The 18,860-nt window shown below is 41.9% G+C and overlaps 1 protein-coding gene across 13 annotated transcripts in view; it reads left to right on the forward strand.

Annotated features, from left to right (window-relative positions):
• The window catches only part of nrxn3b (neurexin 3b), a 312,178-nt gene that overhangs the window by 123,786 nt on the left and 169,532 nt on the right, over window positions 1-18,860 (forward strand). For 7 of the 13 annotated variants that reach the window (XR_010668727.1, XR_010668728.1, XM_065963432.1 and 4 more), the window contains 9 exons: window positions 2,079-2,282; window positions 3,939-3,965; window positions 5,277-5,396; window positions 6,290-6,402; window positions 6,967-7,235; window positions 7,422-7,612; window positions 8,622-8,795; window positions 9,779-9,805; window positions 11,913-12,032. Coding sequence is in view for 11 of the 13 variants with exons in the window: in XM_065963432.1 (XP_065819504.1) it covers window positions 2,079-2,282; window positions 3,939-3,965; window positions 5,277-5,396; window positions 6,290-6,402; window positions 6,967-7,235; window positions 7,422-7,612; window positions 8,622-8,795; window positions 9,779-9,805; window positions 11,913-12,032 (1,245 nt within the window). In the remaining 2 variants the exon portion in view is untranslated. The remainder of the gene's footprint in view (window positions 1-2,078; window positions 2,283-3,938; window positions 3,966-5,276; window positions 5,397-6,289; window positions 6,403-6,966; window positions 7,236-7,421; window positions 7,613-8,621; window positions 8,796-9,778; window positions 9,806-11,912; window positions 12,033-18,860) is intronic. The other 6 variants (XM_065963433.1, XM_065963434.1, XM_065963427.1 and 3 more) reach the window with 1 other exon arrangement.

Raw genomic sequence — 18,860 nt, forward strand, 5'->3', positions numbered from 1 at the left:
TAAATCTGTTGTGGTATAAAAAATAACCTTGTGTCCACACCGACCGCCAGTTGCAACACAAAATGATAGCTCCTCACAGAGTGGTCATCACAGTGTGTTTTATAGGGTACATTTCACATTTCACATCCCTCATTGTCTCTTTGTGTTTTTCAAGTTACAGATTGACCACCGTTTTTTTTCCCTTCTTCTTCCAGCAGTAGCCTGCGACCTGACCTGGCTCCCAAATCAATACATGCCTGTGTCAGTTAGAGGATCTGTCTGTGCTGTGGACAGGCTGCTGTGCATGCTGCCTGTGTGTGTGTGTGTGTGTGTGTGTGTGTGTGGCTGGGTTTCTATTTTTCTTTTCTTATGTATGTGTGTGTGTGCACACTATAGAGAGAAAGAGACAGAGAGAGTGAGAGAGCCTGTGCAATTTAAAATTGAGTAAAACAATGCAGTGCCAAGGTTTCATTACCCTCCAGGCTTCTGTACCCACACAGTCGACAGCTTGTTCAGAGAATGGATTTTACAACAGCCCTAAAAGCAACACAGACGAGTGTTGGATTTTAACAGCAGTGCGCTGCCTGGTTGAGGCTCACTGATCTCACTCTGCTTATACATGAATTTTTTAGCATATCACATGAATCTTGACATTTAGGTGAAGCAAAATCCAATATTACTTAAAAATGCAGAGCTGTTTGCATGGGAAATATTTTTTATTTTCCACAAACTAACTTCAAAATGGCACTCTGCTCTCTAAACCTTGTGTCAGTAAAAGCAAATCTGTTCAAGTCAAAATGCACGGTGACATGTAACATGGCATCATTTACAGGTACTAACCCTCTCTCGCGTGATGCTTTTAAAAACCCTCTCACCTACAGCCTCAGCATTTCCCCAGACGCAACCAAATGGTTTGTGCATTTCTGAGGCCACAGGGCGATTTTTTTTTTCTTTTAAAAAGCTGAGGTGTCAAAACAGGTATGTCATGGTTGGATGCCCTTTTTAATCTGTCTCCCTCTGCCCAAGAGGCTTCTAGTCTGCTGACAGTCTTCCTCCTAGCTCTGGCTTCCCACTCCTTTTTCATGCTCTTATAAAAAAAGGGTGCAGAACAGTTGGACCAAGCAGTCTTAAAAACCATCATTACATTTTATATATATATATATTTTTACTGTCTCTATTTAACTACAAGAATGTTTTATAGCTCAGGATGTGTAAAAACATGTTTTCCATTCCAGTGTAGTTGTACTTATTCCCCTTTTAGAAAATGTTGTCATGATAACAGACAGCTGATATTGAGTAATGTCTGGTTTTTAATGATCAGAAACAGACAGTGTCAGCTCATCTGTCTGTTTGTAAGAGACATACAGGTACCTTTACTTAACAGAAAAAACATGTCGCTGTTTTCCATCCTGTGAATATGAATGGACCCCGCTGCTCACTCTCTCTGTCACTCGGCTGCAGCTAAGACATATAACTGAAGATCTGTTGTTTTTGTAAAGCTTGTGTACTTTTAAAGACTGTTGATCTTTAAAAAACGAGATTGTGTTGAATAGGAAACATGTCGTATCAAAAAAAAGGCTCAAAGTAGAGGACATTTTCGACAAACAATCTGAGTATAAAGATTCTCACTTTAAGCTTATTGGGAGCTTAAAGTAAGAGAGATATTTAAATTTATGACACTATGATACGCAGTGTGTCCACACCATACACTTACCTGTCACTCTGTGGATGATGAATGCAGCTGCAGCTAGTCATGTGGGACATGTATGTGCATGTTTTCTATTGATCAAGTAAAAAGGGACATCAATGGATGCATGTTCCAAATTTTAATCAGGTTCACCTTTCTTCCCCGAGCATATTTTCTCGTGTATTTGCTTCCGCAGCACACTCTCTCATTCATCTTACCGAGGCATCTGTATCATAAACAAAGCTGTCAGGAGGAGATGAAGCATATGGAATATATTTGTCCTGTTACATTATGATGGGTTTTTTCCCCCCTTGACACAAATGGAGACAGCCCTCCCTCACCACATTCATATTCAACATCGCTGTATATTAAATAGTACATTTTTGTCTTTTTTTTCCTTCCCCCCTCACAGAATCATCCATCCTGTCATACGACGGAAGCATGTACATGAAAGTGGTGATTCCAAACGTCATGCACACAGAGGCCGAGGACGTCTCCCTCCGCTTCATGTCCCAGCGGGCGTACGGCCTGCTCATGGCCGCAACGTCCCGAGAGTCGGCGGATACGCTGAGGCTGGAGCTGGACAGCGGGAAGGTCAAACTGACGGTCAACCTAGGTATCGTATAAACCGCCAACACCGGGGCCAACTCGCCTCGAGCTCAAGAGGAGGCCTTCCTGTTTCTGTGTTTTTTTTCTTTACTCCATGTTCTGAAGGTCCAGACGTCTGCTCAGACCTGATTTATATACTAAAGCAGTTTTTTTGTAGTTTGTCTTTGGAGTTGCATGTTTTGTCTCTGACTTGCCTGATTTGTTATTTTTCTGCCTTGATGCTTACATGTCTTTGTAGATTTTTAATATCCATCAATCTAACACTGAACAGAGTTTTTGATGCTCTGCAGCACATCTTTGGAACAGATCATTTAGGTCATATTCATTATTGTGTACAAATAGATATTTCCAAAGCATAGCATTTAGATTTTTAAATAAATAGATGGCTCTACATCAATTCACATAGCAGCATTTCAATTATATTACGCCATCTATTCAGAGCAACAGGTAAGCGTACATGTTAGTGCTGCACTGATAGTCTGCATTCTTATCGTGTGGGTCTGTCTCTGTGGTCTTTTTTCATTTATTTTTTACCTCATGATATCAGGTCCATGTTTCTCTCTGTCCATTAGTAACCCTTGGTCTAGCTGGCATCTCCTATGCCTTGTTCAAAGATGGCACTCACCCCTTCAAAGGCCCCGAGCCTGCGGCCCGTCTGGCAAACAGCCCGATGCCACAGCACCCGGCGCGCCTGCAGATGGTGGCACGAGTGCTACTTTTCTTTTAAGTCGAGCGCAGGCTTTTATACCAGTGAGCCTAGAATAGATAAATTATCACTTAAAACACATTTTTAATACTAAATACGTTAATGGAACTCACTTTTGATGCAATGCGATGTACCTGGTTACCACAGCTGCTAAAAACATGGAACATCTGTAGTCCTTATTTCATGTTTTTAATGAGCAATGTGGTCTTTTTCCCAAATATTCAAAAGGGAAGTTTACTTTTAATATCAACATAAATTCTCACATCATCAGTTTGATGCACAGAAATATTTGCAGTCCCTTACATAGGACTGTAGTCTTCTGTATGGTGCTGGTGCTGCGTGGCTCGAGGCTGTTTGTTCCCACTTTTCTGTTGCGGTTGACGGCACATGACCGGCCTGGTCACATGGATTTCTGCACCTGCCAAACTCAGCTTCAAAACTCTCCCTTACCTGGAGATTTGAGCCTCAGTTTTATTTATTTTTTTAAATTACACAATATTGATGCGTCTTACATTGTGTGTAGTGGGTAAGCAGTAAGAATCTTTCGGCTCTAGCTGCCAGGTTGCAAAATCGATGTGGCCATGGAATCTCATGCGACCATTTTGAAATTGAACAATAACAGGCCAAAGTTCATAAATGATGAGGAAAAAATATACTAGCATGAAGCTTTGAGCACTTTTGATATCAGATGAGAACAAAGAAATGCACAGAGTTTAACCAGTACAGTAATACTGGACAGAATTGGCGTAGTGTTATTGGCTACAAGATTAAAGTAATTAAAGACATAGATATGGATGAAATTGGATTTCCTGACAATCAGTAGCCAGCCAGGCTAAAATGGCCGCAGGGGTCATGTGTCCGTCCCCGGAAGGTGGCTTTTCTTGCTCTTGGATGTCTGCAGCTGTAACCTTGAAGGATGCGATTTCATCTGTCACTTATTCTCCCCTCCCCATCTAGACTGTGTCAGGATAAACTGTAACACCAGTAAGTCAACACTCTTCTTCTGCAGCTCTTTCTTCAGTCAATGTTTGATTATAGCCTGTGTGCTAGATGTTAGGGCAGGAATGTGTGAATGCTGGCGACTGATAAGAGGATTTCCAAGATAAGAAGGGAACAAGTAATAGCCAGAGATCAAAGTTATGCAAATCTGACTTCACGTACTCTATATATTTTAAATGGCCCATTTTTTTAAATGAAGTCAGGCAACTAGTCCTTTATTGTTCCCTGAATACTTGTATCTACTCGCTGAACATTACATTTCTTACTATGGGCTGTTTACACAAGTACACAGTTAGATATGACTCTGTGTCTCACTTGCTTTGTTTACTTACTTTTCTTCTTATAACACACACTGCAGTATATAGTTTGTACTAGCCAACATGCTCTTACTCATGAAATCGACTCTTATTTTAAATTATTTTTTAAAAGCTTGTACAGAGAAACAGATACAGTAGATGAATGGAGAGGAACAGAAACTAATACACACACAAATCAAATTCGCTTCATAAACTAGACGATTGAAAGTGATCTTAAAACATTGAGAATATACTCAAACACCACACTCTAGAATATAATATAAGGGCAACTCACTAAGGTTTTCTTTTCTCCAAAGGATGGGGGGTCAATAGAGGACACCAACATTTAAGTCATCCAATTAAAAAAACCCAGTCTGTACTTCAAATCAATTTCACTGACCAAAGAGTGCTGCTTCTTTTGATTTTAAAATCCATGTTCTATATCAGTCAGCAGGTTCAGGGTGAGCAGCTCGAGCCCATGGAGGAATTCAGTGGTGCTGTAGTGCCCTCTAGTGGTTGAACGTAACAATATCTCACACAATCTTTGCAGCCCTTAGGAATAAAACCGACCTTCTTCAGTCAACTGAATCCTTTTGAAGCAGGGTATTTGAGTCGCAGTATAAAAATGACAAAGAAACAAAATCAAAGGGAAAAAACAAGAGAGGAAGAGAAAGATTATTTTAAATCAAACCGCTCTTGAGTTGTGAGTGTCAGCATTCGAGTCCTTTTCTGAGTAACAGCAAATACTTCTATTTAGCTGTCAGTTGTAAAGTTTTTACTTTCTGTTAAATCAAACTACTTCTCCTTCTTGAAAATGATGATATAATGGTCATACTCTCTTAAACAACACATATCTTAAAAACTATCTCTTTATGCAGTCCACATTGGGAAGCCTTTTCCTGCTTTACATTGCCAGTATTTAACATCAGTTTGAAAAAAGAAAGAAGTGTTTTGTGCTTATGCTTCCCCCTTTCCTTCACTAACTAACCCTCCTCTTCAGGCAAAGGCCCTGAGGTTCTTTATGCCGGACAAAAGCTCAACGACAATGAGTGGCACTCGGTGCGAGTGCTCCGCCGCGGTAAAAACTTCAAACTAACAGTGGATGAAGACATGGCTGAAGGTATTACTCTTGTGAACTTATAATTTTTTTCTCTTTTTAGGTGGGTTGGTTGTAAACTGCTTCAATCTGTGTCCCGCTAACAAAATCTAAACCATTCAAGGTTCTAGTGAAGATAAAAACAATACATTAAACATTTACGACACTCACTATCTTGTGTCTCATCATAAAAAATACACTTTGCCATTTGTTTGAAGATTAGTTAAAGGTCACATATTATGCAAAATACACGTCATCATGCTTCTCTAACACTAATATGTGTCCTTAGTCTGTTTACAAACCCCCTTATTATTAGAAAAGTCCATCCTCTCTTACTTTTGCCTGCTCCACTTTTCAGAAAATGAGCTCAAACGGGGCGTTTGGAGATTCTCCCTTCATGACATCACAAAGGGCAGTAACCCCTCCCCCAAGTGGAGTGCTAGGTGTTTGTTCTGTCCTCTGAGTCTGCCTTTTTACTGTAAACAAAAGGACATTGAGCGAGAAAGCCTGAGCCACCCAAACCCTTTCAGAGAGGGGCGTGGTCAGATGCAGCTCATTTGCATTTAAAGCTACAGACACATAAACAGCCTGTTCTGAGCAGGGCTGATATAGAGGGGTTTATAGTCATGATAAAATACAGGACCAGAGTGGATTTAGAACAAAACTACACTAACATGTTCTGGGGACCTCTGATACTTATTTCAACTGGTTGCAAAGGAGAATAATATGTGACCTTTAAAGCTTCATGCTATGTCAGTTGTGATTTGCTATCAGCAAAAGTTTGGTGGTTACACCGGCATGACACAGAGTGAAACTGGGCTGTTGCTGGGTTAAGGTGCGCTTGCAGTATCCTTCCTCCTCCTCCACCCCTTCATCCCTCGCCTTCTTCTCCTTTCTCTCCCCCCCCTCCGCCTCAGGTCAGATGGCGGGCGACCACACCCGTCTGGAGTTCAACAACGTGGAGACGGGAATCTTGACCGAGCGACGTTTTGTCTCGTCTGCTCCTTCGTCCTTTATCGGACATCTTCAGGTATAAAGTACAACGAATGTCAACTGACTGATAAACTTATTTTGTCAAGAGCAGGATATTTAGAAAGAGACGTTCTGAGACCAGACTTTCCTTCAAAGCGATTCCAACACCTAGAATGACTATTGGCTGATAAACAGCACCCTCTGATTCCTCCCGTGCAAACAGAAAATCATTCATATTATTGGTGTACAAACACTGATTGCTTCTTTTTATTCCTACATTCAAATATACATAAAATTGTTGATATTTTCAACTCATTGACGATTGTATCGGATCGATACACTGCCATACTTGCCACTACCTGATATCCACATTTTGGCGGGTAACACGATGATATCAATGCATGTATTGTATCAGAACAACTCGGGGTCAACAAATTTAATCACAGGTGTCTTTGAGAAGGTAATCTTAAATTATATATTTTTTTACAATCCTTTCCTTTGATGTGCTTCCTCAAGCACAATGATGAAGGTTTGTCATTTGGAACCGTCAAGTGCAATGGACAACCCCCTCTTCACAATGTATTCACACCACCACCGTCTCTCAACAACTCTTCCCTCACAGAGCCTTAAGTTCAACGGCATGCAGTACATCGACATGTGCAAGAACGGGGACATCGACTTCTGCGAGCTGAACGCCCGCTTCGGCATGCGCTTCATCATCGCCGACCCCGTCACCTTCAAGACCAAAGGCAGCTACCTGGGCTTAGCCACTCTGCAGGCGTATACCACAATGCACCTCTTCTTCCAGTTCAAAACCACCTCGCCTGATGGTTTCATCATCTTCAACAGTGGAGACGGAAACGACTTTATTGCAGTGGAGCTGGTGAAAGGGTGAGTGGGATGAAGTCCAGAAACGAGGAATGTATTTGAAATGCTAATGTAGGATGTGGGTTTGTTTCTCAAGGTGTTAAAAGTGCAAGCCAAACTCTTGATAAAGAGTCCCTGTTCCAACTTTTGCAAGCTTAATAATTATTCTCTTGCTGCAAAGATATATAATTAGTGATTCCTCTGTTCCAGGTTTGTCCACTATGTGTTTGACCTGGGGAATGGGCCGAGTCTGCTGAAGGGCAACAGTGACAACCCCCTTAATGATAACCAGTGGCACAACGTGGTCATCACGCGAGACTCCTCCAACACACACACGCTCAAGGTGGACTCCAAGTCGGTCACGCAGAATGTCAATGGAGCCAAAAACCTCGACCTCAAAGGTAACAAATCCTCGCTTTGGAAGAAATGCAGATTATTATCTTCTCGGTGAAAGCCACAGAATGTAGTTTAATCCCAACATCACATTCAAATCCCCCGCAGTGTACCCACATATGACCTTGGCATCTGAAACCATTAAATGACAAAATTTAAGAAAGGCTCAACTTGGACTGAGATCTAAAGGATTTGACTCAACATTCTGCCAAAAGCCCAAAGATAGAAAAATAATGTAGCAATACATTTTACAGCCAATCAGCTCATTATTTTGCTGAGAGGCTATGCTATCAATCTGAGGTACATTTTAAAAATGTCAACGTTTTTATTACCAGGCATTAAGTTGTCTTGCTTTTAATCAACCTGACAGCAGCCAATCATGTGCAGGCATGACAGCAGGTAATAAGTCAGACTATCACATTGAGATATAAAGACTCTGCTGTGATACACGAAAATATTCTGAAACTTTGAGCTCAGAGCACTGGAATTTCATTAGCCTTGTTTTACAAGTGGGTGACATGGCAGACTATAACTTTTTAAAATGTGGCATTTAAACCCCCATAAAACCTTGTTTTGAGATTTTTACACATAATTTCTAGTATTAGCTTTTTATCTCTTTGCAGATTTTGATCTACATGTTTGTGTATGTAGTGTCTTTTTAACAAGGAAGAAAAAAAATCTCAGCCTACATAATTCAGTTTATCACTTTGTCTGACACCTACCCCCAGCAGTCGTTTCAGACAATAAAAACAACATCTTAGAATCAATGATGGTCATTTTTGCTTGTGTAGGAGAAAAATGCATCCTTTTGTTTTCGCTCTTTCATAACCACCTGAAAACTCCTCACAGGAGCTCTAAGTTAGTTAAGTTTCCTCTACAGGTACAGTGTCTAACCTGAGGAACAAATACAATCTATTGTAGTTATTAGCAACATTACAGAAAAAGGTTCCAAACGTCACTACTTAATGCACAGACAATCTAACTTGTCTTTACCCCTCTCTGTCTCTCTCCCCTCAGGTGACCTGTTCATCGGAGGCCTTGGACCCAACATGTACCAGAACCTTCCTAAGCTGGTGGTTTCTCGGGAAGGTTTCCAGGGCTGCTTGGCCTCAGTTGATCTCAACGGCCGCTTGCCAGACCTCATCAACGACGCCCTTTTCCGTAGCGGGCAGATTGAGCGTGGCTGTGAAGGTACAGATGGCCTGTAGCGCTTAAGAATCATGACCTGCTGTGTGAGATTTATTAGTCTAATTACAAAGCTCTTTAGTAGCCCTTAAAGCCACTCGCTGGCATTGTTAATCCCACTTATTTTCTTCTTCTCTGCCAGGCATTTGTCACAGCTTAGAAGAATGCTTTAATTTTGTCTTTTAGGTTCTCTAATAAAAGCCTGTTAACTTTTTATGTTGCTTCATTATATCTTAAAGAGACTAGAAGTGCATAGTCTTGAATACAAAAGCATACTGTTAAACTGGATGAAAGAAGAAAAGGATATTAAAACAAGTCCAAACATTGAGTCATTATTTTAAATTGTTTTACAAGGTAAGATGCTTGCAGGTTTTGCCAACTTCCTGTTGAACTCAAACACTCACTGCCTGCGTCTTATTACCTTCTCAGAAAGTCCGTCTTCAGGCAGAGTAGTACAAACTATTTCAGAATACAAATAAGCTACTGATAATGTGGTTTTAGAATAACAATCTCCTCACTATTGCAATTTCAATAAGGGTCAGATTTGACATGGAGCAGTATCCATCCGTAGTAAAGAGATGCATGCTGTCATACTTAATCTATTTTGTCCTATGTAATGCTTAAAGCCTCGCTATTACTTTTTTCCAAATTAAGATTTTGTGATGTTCCTTTATGCAGGCTTTTCTTCTTCTGACCTCTAGAGGGCGGCAGAATCCTAACATAAGGTCTAAACACTGCACAATAGCCTTCATATGCAGAACATTACGCCATGAGTAACAGAAGACAAATACAGTTTGAAACTAATTTTGCAAACAGAAAAAAACAACAACTTTATTCAGCCCCTCAACAACCTTCCATACTGTTGCACTCTGCCAAGTGAGAAACTTTTAACGAACACTAACAATGCTGCTCCCTCACTAACCTCTACTCTTGTTTTCCGCTCTGCTCTGTTCTGTTTGTTTTATTTTTTTCTTTCTGCTCTAACAAAGTTGGTTTCACCAAAGCCGACCTGCAAGGTAGAGGGTTAAATTCAGCCTCCCGGAGGCCTGCTCGCCTGAAAGCCTGCTGTGTGCAATGCATCGCGGGTGTCACCATGGCAATGATGTCCCCTTGGTGCCGCAGAGGTGACCCGCTCTCTGAAAGGAAAAGTTAATAGGTAGAGGGAAAACAGAGAGAGAGAGAGAGAGAGAGAGAGAGAGAGAGAGAGAGAGAGAGAGAGAGAGAGAGAGAGACTCAGGCAGACGGAACAACACATCAAGACACAAGGAAAAACTAAATAACTAAAAAATGCTCACACCGCACTGCTGCAGTAGATACTCATATGTTGTATTCTTGCACATGTAGCTTTATATAACAGTTAAATTAAATGTTTAATAGCATGTTTCTTTCAAGCCAACCACGGTTCAGGTCTAGGGCAATATCTGAGTTTCATATAATTCAAGGACACCGTTTAATAAAACTCCGGTCAGAGAAGTCATCTCCTCACAGTGCAGTTCTATAGCTGTGGTTTTAGACAGTCTAGGCAGAGGCAGACACTTTGTGGGAGTTCTGTGCTCTTGTATGAAAATGCCAGTAGTGACACATTACAGGGGGGCGTAGACAGACAGAAAGAGGCTGTCACTGCACATCTGAACACTGCCTGTGTGCTGCTGATGTATCAGGCCTCTCTCTCTCTCCCTCTCCTTTTTTTTCCTCCAAAAGCTATCATGCTACCCAGATAAGAGTGTTTTTTTTTTTTCAGAGAGCGAGCGACCTCCTGCCGACACACTCAAACACGGCACAATCCTCTGTTGCTCCCACTGACATATGAGCGCCGCTGTGTGAATACAAACATGAAACCCACTCTCATGCAATGTGGAGAGACATGTGTGCCTGGCTGACTACCGTTACCGTACATTGCACAGTAAATGCACTTTCAGCTAGCAAACTTAATCTGTCTTCACTTCACTTTGTCTTGCACTAGACACCTGCTCTTCAACACTTGCATTTGTCTGCCTTTTTTCTGTTGATTTCATTTACTTTTGGTTGTTTCTGATGTGGTTGTAAGAAAGATTTTTGTAAAGGTTCCCCCCCCCCCCCCCCCCCCACGTCTCTGTCTAGACTCCGACAGGGAATTGTTTATCTCGTTATCTATGCTGTGCGCTCGTCCTTATCTGCATTCCCTCTCCGTATACGTATTCAAAGGTAGGAGCCATGTGTGGTGTAGAGGAATAGCAAACACACATCCCGTTTGACTTTGAATACCCTCCTCAACTTCCGTCTGACTAAAGTGCATACACAAGGACATGCACTACAGTACATGTTTTTAAGCTCTCTTTATGTTTTTTTTTTACTCCTCTTCTCCATGGATACTATCTGTTTAGTGTGTTTAGTGTTCGCCGCAGTGAAAGAAATGTTTGAAAAGCAAATCGACAGGAGCACTTTTAAGCATTTTTTTTTTTTGTTGGGATGTGTTTTATTATTGCTGTTTTTTTTGTCCATGAGTCATCTGTTAAAAGGTTATTTTATTTAACGTCTCGTCGTGCTTGTTCACAGAGGGAATGCAGCGTTTGAAGTTTTACTCTGATAAAACTTTTTTCAATTACTTGTTGGAATGATAATAGATTGCATGCCTGTCCGATTGCACACACTCTCAAAAAAAAAAAAAAAGAAGGAAAAACGAAGGGGGATGTTGACAGTGTCACCACATCAGCTCAGCTGGAGTCCAATTCATCTGCTGTTACAGATGTCTTAAATGCAGATTAGAAGTGCACTTGCACCCTTTTCAACAGTAATTAACGTAAGAAATGCCGACACTTCCGCTGCTTGAGAAGTGTACTGTTGATCCTCTGGAAACCTGGCGCTTCTGCTCTTGGCTTTCCGCTGCGGTTTGCTGCTTCACCAGCATGAAACAGGATTCCCTCGACTGTTTTTAAGCGTGTTGTACTCCGGGTCAGGCTTCCTGTGGTGGCACTGTTTACTCCCTCGTCTGCTGTATATCTATCTCTCTCTAGAGTGCATTTCTTCTGCATGGTTCCTGCATTGTTAAGCCTCAGATGTAGCTCTGTATTGCTTCTTGACTGCTTTCCTTTGGCATTTCTTTCTTTGTTTTCCCCCTCTCCTTCTTCTTCTCCCCCTTCCCAGGCCCAAGCACAACCTGCCAGGAGGACTCATGTGCCAACATGGGGGTGTGCATCCAGCAGTGGGAGAACTTCACTTGTGACTGCTCCATGACGTCCTACACGGGGACTCACTGCAACGACCGTGAGTACTAAAATAAAAATTGCCTTTACTCGTGTATCTTGCACGTGCATTAACGGAGCACCCTGCAATTTGTACATGTCCACGTTGATGTACGAGTTATGGGGCTTATCAAGCGCCATCTGACAAAGTTGTGAAATATGTCTTGTGGCTCTGAAGGGAGCTTTATCAGGTCTGAGAAAATGACTCGAGTGACATCCCTTGAGTAATTTCAGCTGCAACTTTGCGACAGAAGTTGCATTATGGGAAATATTGGACCAAGGGCTGTGCCTGACTCAGAATTTTGTCAGTCACATCGGATTCTGCTTTTCAATAAAAGCCTTCAAGGAGTGAGAATTACCCGAGATGCATCTTTATCATACTTCTCCAGACCCTCCCTCAAAAACAATATATCCAGCTGACTACTTCCCTGCTGTTTTTAGCTCACGTCATAGTCATTTTTAGCTACATTCTTAGAGATTTTAGTACCTTTTAATCCTAAATTATTGACAGCCCAGTAGACTCACCACAATGTTTTTGAAAAACACTAATCTTTAACACAAAACTGACATATTTAGTGTCTTTACTACTTTTGATAGCCTTGCCTGTTAGATTTCAAACCAGCAGAAACTTGTAGATAATTCAGCTCCCTATGAAAAAGCTCTTGAAGAAAATGTCAATCTAGGTGACAGTAACTGAGCACTGACAAGATAGCAGCAGCTTGCTTGCATCCCTAACACACGGTGCATGCTAAAAAACGCTGTCATTTGTTTCCTGTTATTATCTCAGGTACCATACATTCTGTTAAGGAGACCTCTGCAGATAATTCTACTCCTGGCAAAATAACTATCTTGGGTCATTTATCTCCGAAGAGCAAATGAAGCTTCGATTTGACTGACAAAATTGAAGTCAGCCCATGGTCCTCTCAACTGATGATTCAAGTCTTCAACTTTAAGGGAACAACCCTGATATGATCCAAAAATGGTTTTAAAAACAGATAAGAGGAGGTGATGGTCAGGTCATCTCAGCCGCTGCTGCACACGTGTGATTCTTTACTTCCTTAAAGACACTTGCATTACATCACCATACCCTGATTACTTGTGTCATAATGTGTAATAAATTTCACACTCTGAACTACAAACACACACCTACATAAGCGTATGTTGGATTCACCTCTGGAGCCTTGCCATCCTCTCTACAACAGTGAGTATCATCTCCTTCACTCAAGGACTCCCAGAGCTCTTCCACTCGTGTGTTTATTAAGCTTTTGTCAGATTTGCTGCTTGAGAGGGGAGCTGAAAGCCTCATGTGATCTTTGAATGAAGCACTTAAGATACAGTATGTCAGGTATTGTCTTCTTCTTTTTTGCTGCATTGCAGGCAATTTGTTGGTCCAGGTTTTGTTTGATGTCCTGAGTGTTCACGTGCCGGGCTTCAGAGCAAACGGCTGTGACTGATGATGTGTAAAATCTCCACTTCTGCCTCAATCGCCTTTTCATAAATGCCCTTCAAAGCGCTATCATAGAACTGGAAGTGTGAGTTTGTGCGTGTGTGTGGGATCTCTTATCCCCATGACGACAGGGGACTTCCCCTCAGTAATCACGGTTGGCGGTCTTTCATTTAGCGGTTAATAGAGGGGGCATACTGCTGCTGGGCCAGACTAATGAGGTGGTGGAGGCTGTTAGAGGAGCTGCTCTCTGTGAGCGCTGGCGTCCCCTAATCAGCCAGACCTTTCAGATGTTAGACCGAGCCGCTGTCTATGACTTTATATCTCTCACACCCATCCTTTCCTCTCTTTGTTTCCTCGCTTTTTCCCTTCTCACTTTCCTCTTTTTCTCCCTTTGCAAAAGATCATCTGATGCAATCATTTTCACACCGGGCGAGTAATCGACTCCAGTTCTCACCCGGTGATGGGAGCTCTGTTTTTATGTGTTAATTAGTGATGAGGAGCCCTCATTAATTCACCTCTCGGTGCAGCATGAGCAACTTACAGGGAGGAGTCATCGATTTTCTATCGACTCTGAAATATTTCTTCTTGAAACACGAGAACTTGCACAGTAACTTATTTTACATCTCATGACATTGCAGGGTGAAGTCCTGGATTGCCTCTTGCTGGGTTTGTAGATTAATGTTCACTAATATTGACTGGATTCTCCGAGCGTATAATGGCTTCCTTAACTGAGCGTCATGGACCTAAATTGGAATTTTGCGGTGGATTTTCTTTTCCTTTGGGTGCTCTTTCAAGCAGTTTCTCTTTCATTTCCTTTGCTAGAAGTCAGAAAATAAACAATAAAAAGGGAGAAAAACTGGAGGAAAAGGCAAAGTCAAGCAAACAGGAGGTTTGGTTTGGGAACTTTTCACTCAAGCTGACACTCTAGGAAGTGCTCACACAAGTCGGCATGACACAGTCTGCCCAAGATAAAGGGTCTGGTTTGCTCTTCCAAGCATGACCCAATCTTCTGATGTTGACTCTGATGCCAGCAGCCTGCATCCCTGTGAGCTTTCATGAGCTCAGCAGTGCTGTCACACACCACCAGGTGGCAGTAAATCCATAAGCAGGACCGCATCGTGTCTCTCCTTGCTTGGAGAAAATGAGATGCAATCCCCCGAGCATGAAATCAGCTTTCCTGTTTTTTTTCCTCCGCTGCTTTGCCTCTTGTACTTCTCTATAGTTATGGATCATAGAGAGAAAATTGTGCAAAATCAAATGTACTACGTACAATCATATTGCCAACAGTTTTATAGCTTGATTGGAGTGGCTTGATAAAAATACAGAAAACAGTGAATGCAGCCTTTGCCCTGTGCTCGCGTGTGTGTTCTGTGCGGCTGCCTTTTATTCAGTGAGCACAGCGCTGAGAGAGAGTTTTTAATTAACAATGTGGGAGTGGAGCTTCTCCCTCTGCTTCTCTCGCTCTCTCCCTCTCTGATAGCTGCCAGCAAATATCAGTAATTGTCTGCCTCCCTGACTCGGTCTCTACCCATTGTCCAAATGAAGAAACTTGAACAAAGTAAAGTGAACATTTCTGCCAGTTAAGCCTCTCGCAGTTTCATCGGTGCCGATTGTTAGCGTCGAGCCTGCGTGCCCTCTCTGCGCTTCTCTTTTGTAGCACACTGAGATCTAGGTGGCAAAGAAAAAGAGAGAGGGGGAAAAAAAAACCTCAGGAGGCAAGAACTATCTCCGCTCCTTCCATTTATTCTCGTGTACCCCGTTTGCGGGGCTCTTTGCAGTATGCAAGCCATTTTCAGAGCCACTTGGACAATCTGGAGGTGCATGTCGTGCCCAGTGCTGCTTGAAAAAAAAAAAACGAGGGAGTGGAGGGGTGGACTCTTTTTATAGCATTTTCATCCTGCTTGGTTCTGGCTCACTGCTTTTGTCATGCTCATCTCCATCTCCCTGTCGTCTCATATCCATCCTTCTCCCCCCCACCACCCCCTTCTTCTCTTCTCGTCTTTTCTCACTCCTCCTCTCTTCCTCTTTCCTCTCCTCCCCTCTCTGCTTTCGGGACGGAACACTCCCTGTCAGCTTCTATGAATACCGCAGAGTTTCATGTTTAAAAATCCAAGGACATGGGAGCTGTGGGCCAAGCAAGCAAGCAAGCAGCGGACACTCCTCTTCCACATCCAGAGCAATTACTCAACTTACGTAATAGAATTATCTCGGCAAAGGTCGCTGCATTGTTCCACAGTCAGGAACATGGTAAACAAACAAAAAGGAAGAGTGGAGAAATGAGAGGGAGGCTGACGACAGGCAGCAGAAAACGGTTTGTCAGATTGACGCCTGCGTCGATGATTGTTGAGATAGATTAAGTGATGAATTTCTCTCTGTCTGTGCATTGATCCCAACCAACCCTCTGCTCAACCCTAATGTCCTAAATTTACTTTTCAAGGCGTGCTCAGAGGGCTGTAACCATATCTGGCTAACTGCTTACATAAAAGACAAACACAGCAGCGGCATTGCTTCCTTCACTGTTTAAAAGAAAGTAATCATGGCATTCGCCTCGTAGTCATTTCTCTCCCACTCGTTGGGGGAGAGGAGCGAGGAGAGAGAAAAGAAATGGACAAAAGAGGCGGGGGATGAGGAACAAGCTGTGTTTCCTCTGGTCCACAATGTTCCACTGAGTAGAAAACCCACAATAATAACAGCATTTCCCCTCTATTGACTGATGTGTCTGCTCTACAGTATTAATCTGGCAGGGGGAAGAAAAAAGGCAGGAACACAATGGGGCTATTCACTTTGACATGACGTCAATGATGAGTGAAGGTTTTAGGAAGAAACAAGCAAATGAGAAAAGAAATACATACAGCATAATGCATGCAGGCACTGCTGGTATCTATAGACTTCCTCATGAATACTGAAGGATGTTTTCATGGGAGCTGAATAAATTAACCTGCTGTCCGTTTCAATGGGATTAAGTAGCTGTAGCTTGCTGGGACTGGCTACCAGATGTTGTGCAGGGGTCAGCTGGCTAGAAAGCACAGCACGGTAACCATTTGCATTATAAGAGCTGGGCACAAATGTAAGGGAAGGTAACTCAATGACCGCATAAATGGACAACTTTATATCAGGAACAGGGAGGGAGTGATGTGAAAATGTCTTCCTTCCTTTTTTCTTTTCCCTTATAAAGCTTATAGAAAGTTTCCAGTCAATGAAAAGTACCTTATGGCTAAAGTGGGCTTATAAGTGGAGCATAGAAATATGAGAACATTTGCCTATAAATACCACAGGTAGTTCAGAAATGGGCCAAAAGAGATCCATGGAGAGTGATTTGCGCTCCAGGCACTACCTATCCCAAAAGCACACTTGAAAATGCTCTCTTTCTCTTTTGTTGTAGTAGCAAAGGCGATTACGTTAGCGTAAAAGATTCATATGGCTGAGGCGTCGCATGATAAGGAAGCCTAAAGATTTGACAGCTCTTGCAGTATCATCAGAAAGAAACACGTTTTGGATGATGGAGCATTGCCGCTTGGAGGAATCTTGTCCTGTTGTTGTGAGTCTGAGGCTTGAAGAAAACTTTGACTGCCTAACATAAACCCTGTGGAACTGCCCCAAACACATACAAACACATTAGCGCACACACACATAAAGCTGTCCCTCCGAGATATACAATCTCTCTTCCTCTCTCCAACACTTTATCACTGCCTCTTCCTTCTGATCTTATGATATCTGTATTAGAACCAGAGCTGCATGTCTGGCCTAAGGGGAGTCTAACAAGCTGCCCTGCTATTGGCTGATCAAGCTAATGATGCCTGCCCAGCACTGCATCATGTCACTGTGATAAGACTGGATGTCACTTGTGTCAATCGATGTGTCACCTCCATGCACAGAGCTACAGTATAATTGGATATATGCGCTGCTGTGGAGCCTAAGTGCCCGGAGGCCAGAAAAAAAGAGAATGTATAACGGTTTATACAAAAGTGGGGGATGGATTGATATAGAAGATGTTACTCATCATGAGTGTCAATAAAAGGGATTGTTTTTCATGTATCTTAATTTTCATAGTTAATTTATTTTTGTATATCCGAGCCATGAACCTTATTGACAATATCTTTGAAGTTGAACTTCAAGCTGCACTATCAAATATATTTATAATATGTAATATATCGAACTACCATATTTAACGTTAAAAATGTCAAACGTTTTGACAAACCTCCCTAGAGTATTTGCTTCTAAAGCAATAGCTGTTTCTCCTCTTTGTTTTGAAAGTCCCAAAACTGTGATTTTTACACAATATACTACATGTTTAGCTCTCAATCTAAGCTAGCAACTAGCTGGTGAACATAGTGTAAACATTTAGCAAAAAGACAGATTTATTCATAAGAAGTTTGCTGAAACGAAACACAAATCAAATAAAAGTGACTGAAATCCCTTCTGAGGTAAAAAGTACAGGCAATTCTTTGTTAGCATGCTACTGTAGCTAAAGCAACGTTAAATGAAGATGATATAAAACTGATGTGTTTTCAGCCTGTGTTGATGTTTCAAGCTAGCTAAATATTAGTTAGTACAGTTTTAACAGTAACTATTGGGAATATATTTTTTAGCTTACTCTCTCACTCACAATTTAAGTGCATTATTAATTTTGTATCAATCAGATTTATTTAGCTTAGCTTAGCATAAACATTGTTGGCAGTGGGAAAAAAAGATCAAGCCACAACCCCGGCCCCCCATAAAACCACAAAAGAGTTTGCTTTACAAATGAAATAAAACCCATACTAAAAAACAAGAATGTGTTTTCTAATTTTTGCCAGTCTGCTGGTTTCCTGCTGTTCCTAGACCTTAGCTAAGCTAGGCTAAACACATCCTGACTTTGACGTCTGACTGATATGGATCTTCTCATCTCATTCTTTGACATGAGACAAAACATGTTATGTAACTTCTCTCCAAAAAAACATACCCAAAACAGTTTTGTTAACAACCTCATACTGTAGTTGACTCACACAGGAAAAGATTTGAAAGTTCTCCTGCTGTGATGAAAAAAAATCTTTCACTGCCGTCTGTGAATACAACAGCTCTCAGACTTTCTGCAAACTGCGTCAGTGAGCCAAACGAGAGAGATGTTGTATGGAAAAAAGGAGAGGGAGAGAAAGGGAATGATTGAGTTGAACACATTACAGATAGTTACAATGAGGGGCATCCATCTGTTTTTGGTGCCAGGCGGGTAACCTTGAGGCTGTCAGCGCATTCCCAGCACCCACTCTGGCCCTCTCAGGCTGAGAGCCCAGCCACAGACACATCCATCAACACATGTTCCAAGACACATTTCAGGAGCGCTGGCAACACATACAAATCACCCAATCAATAGCTGGAACAACTCATCTGAACTTCAGGGTTTTGAGCACAGGCATGTCTTGAGTA

Source organism: Labrus bergylta, chromosome 15, assembly GCF_963930695.1.
Source record: "Labrus bergylta chromosome 15, fLabBer1.1, whole genome shotgun sequence".
NCBI lineage: Eukaryota > Metazoa > Chordata > Actinopteri > Labriformes > Labridae > Labrus > Labrus bergylta.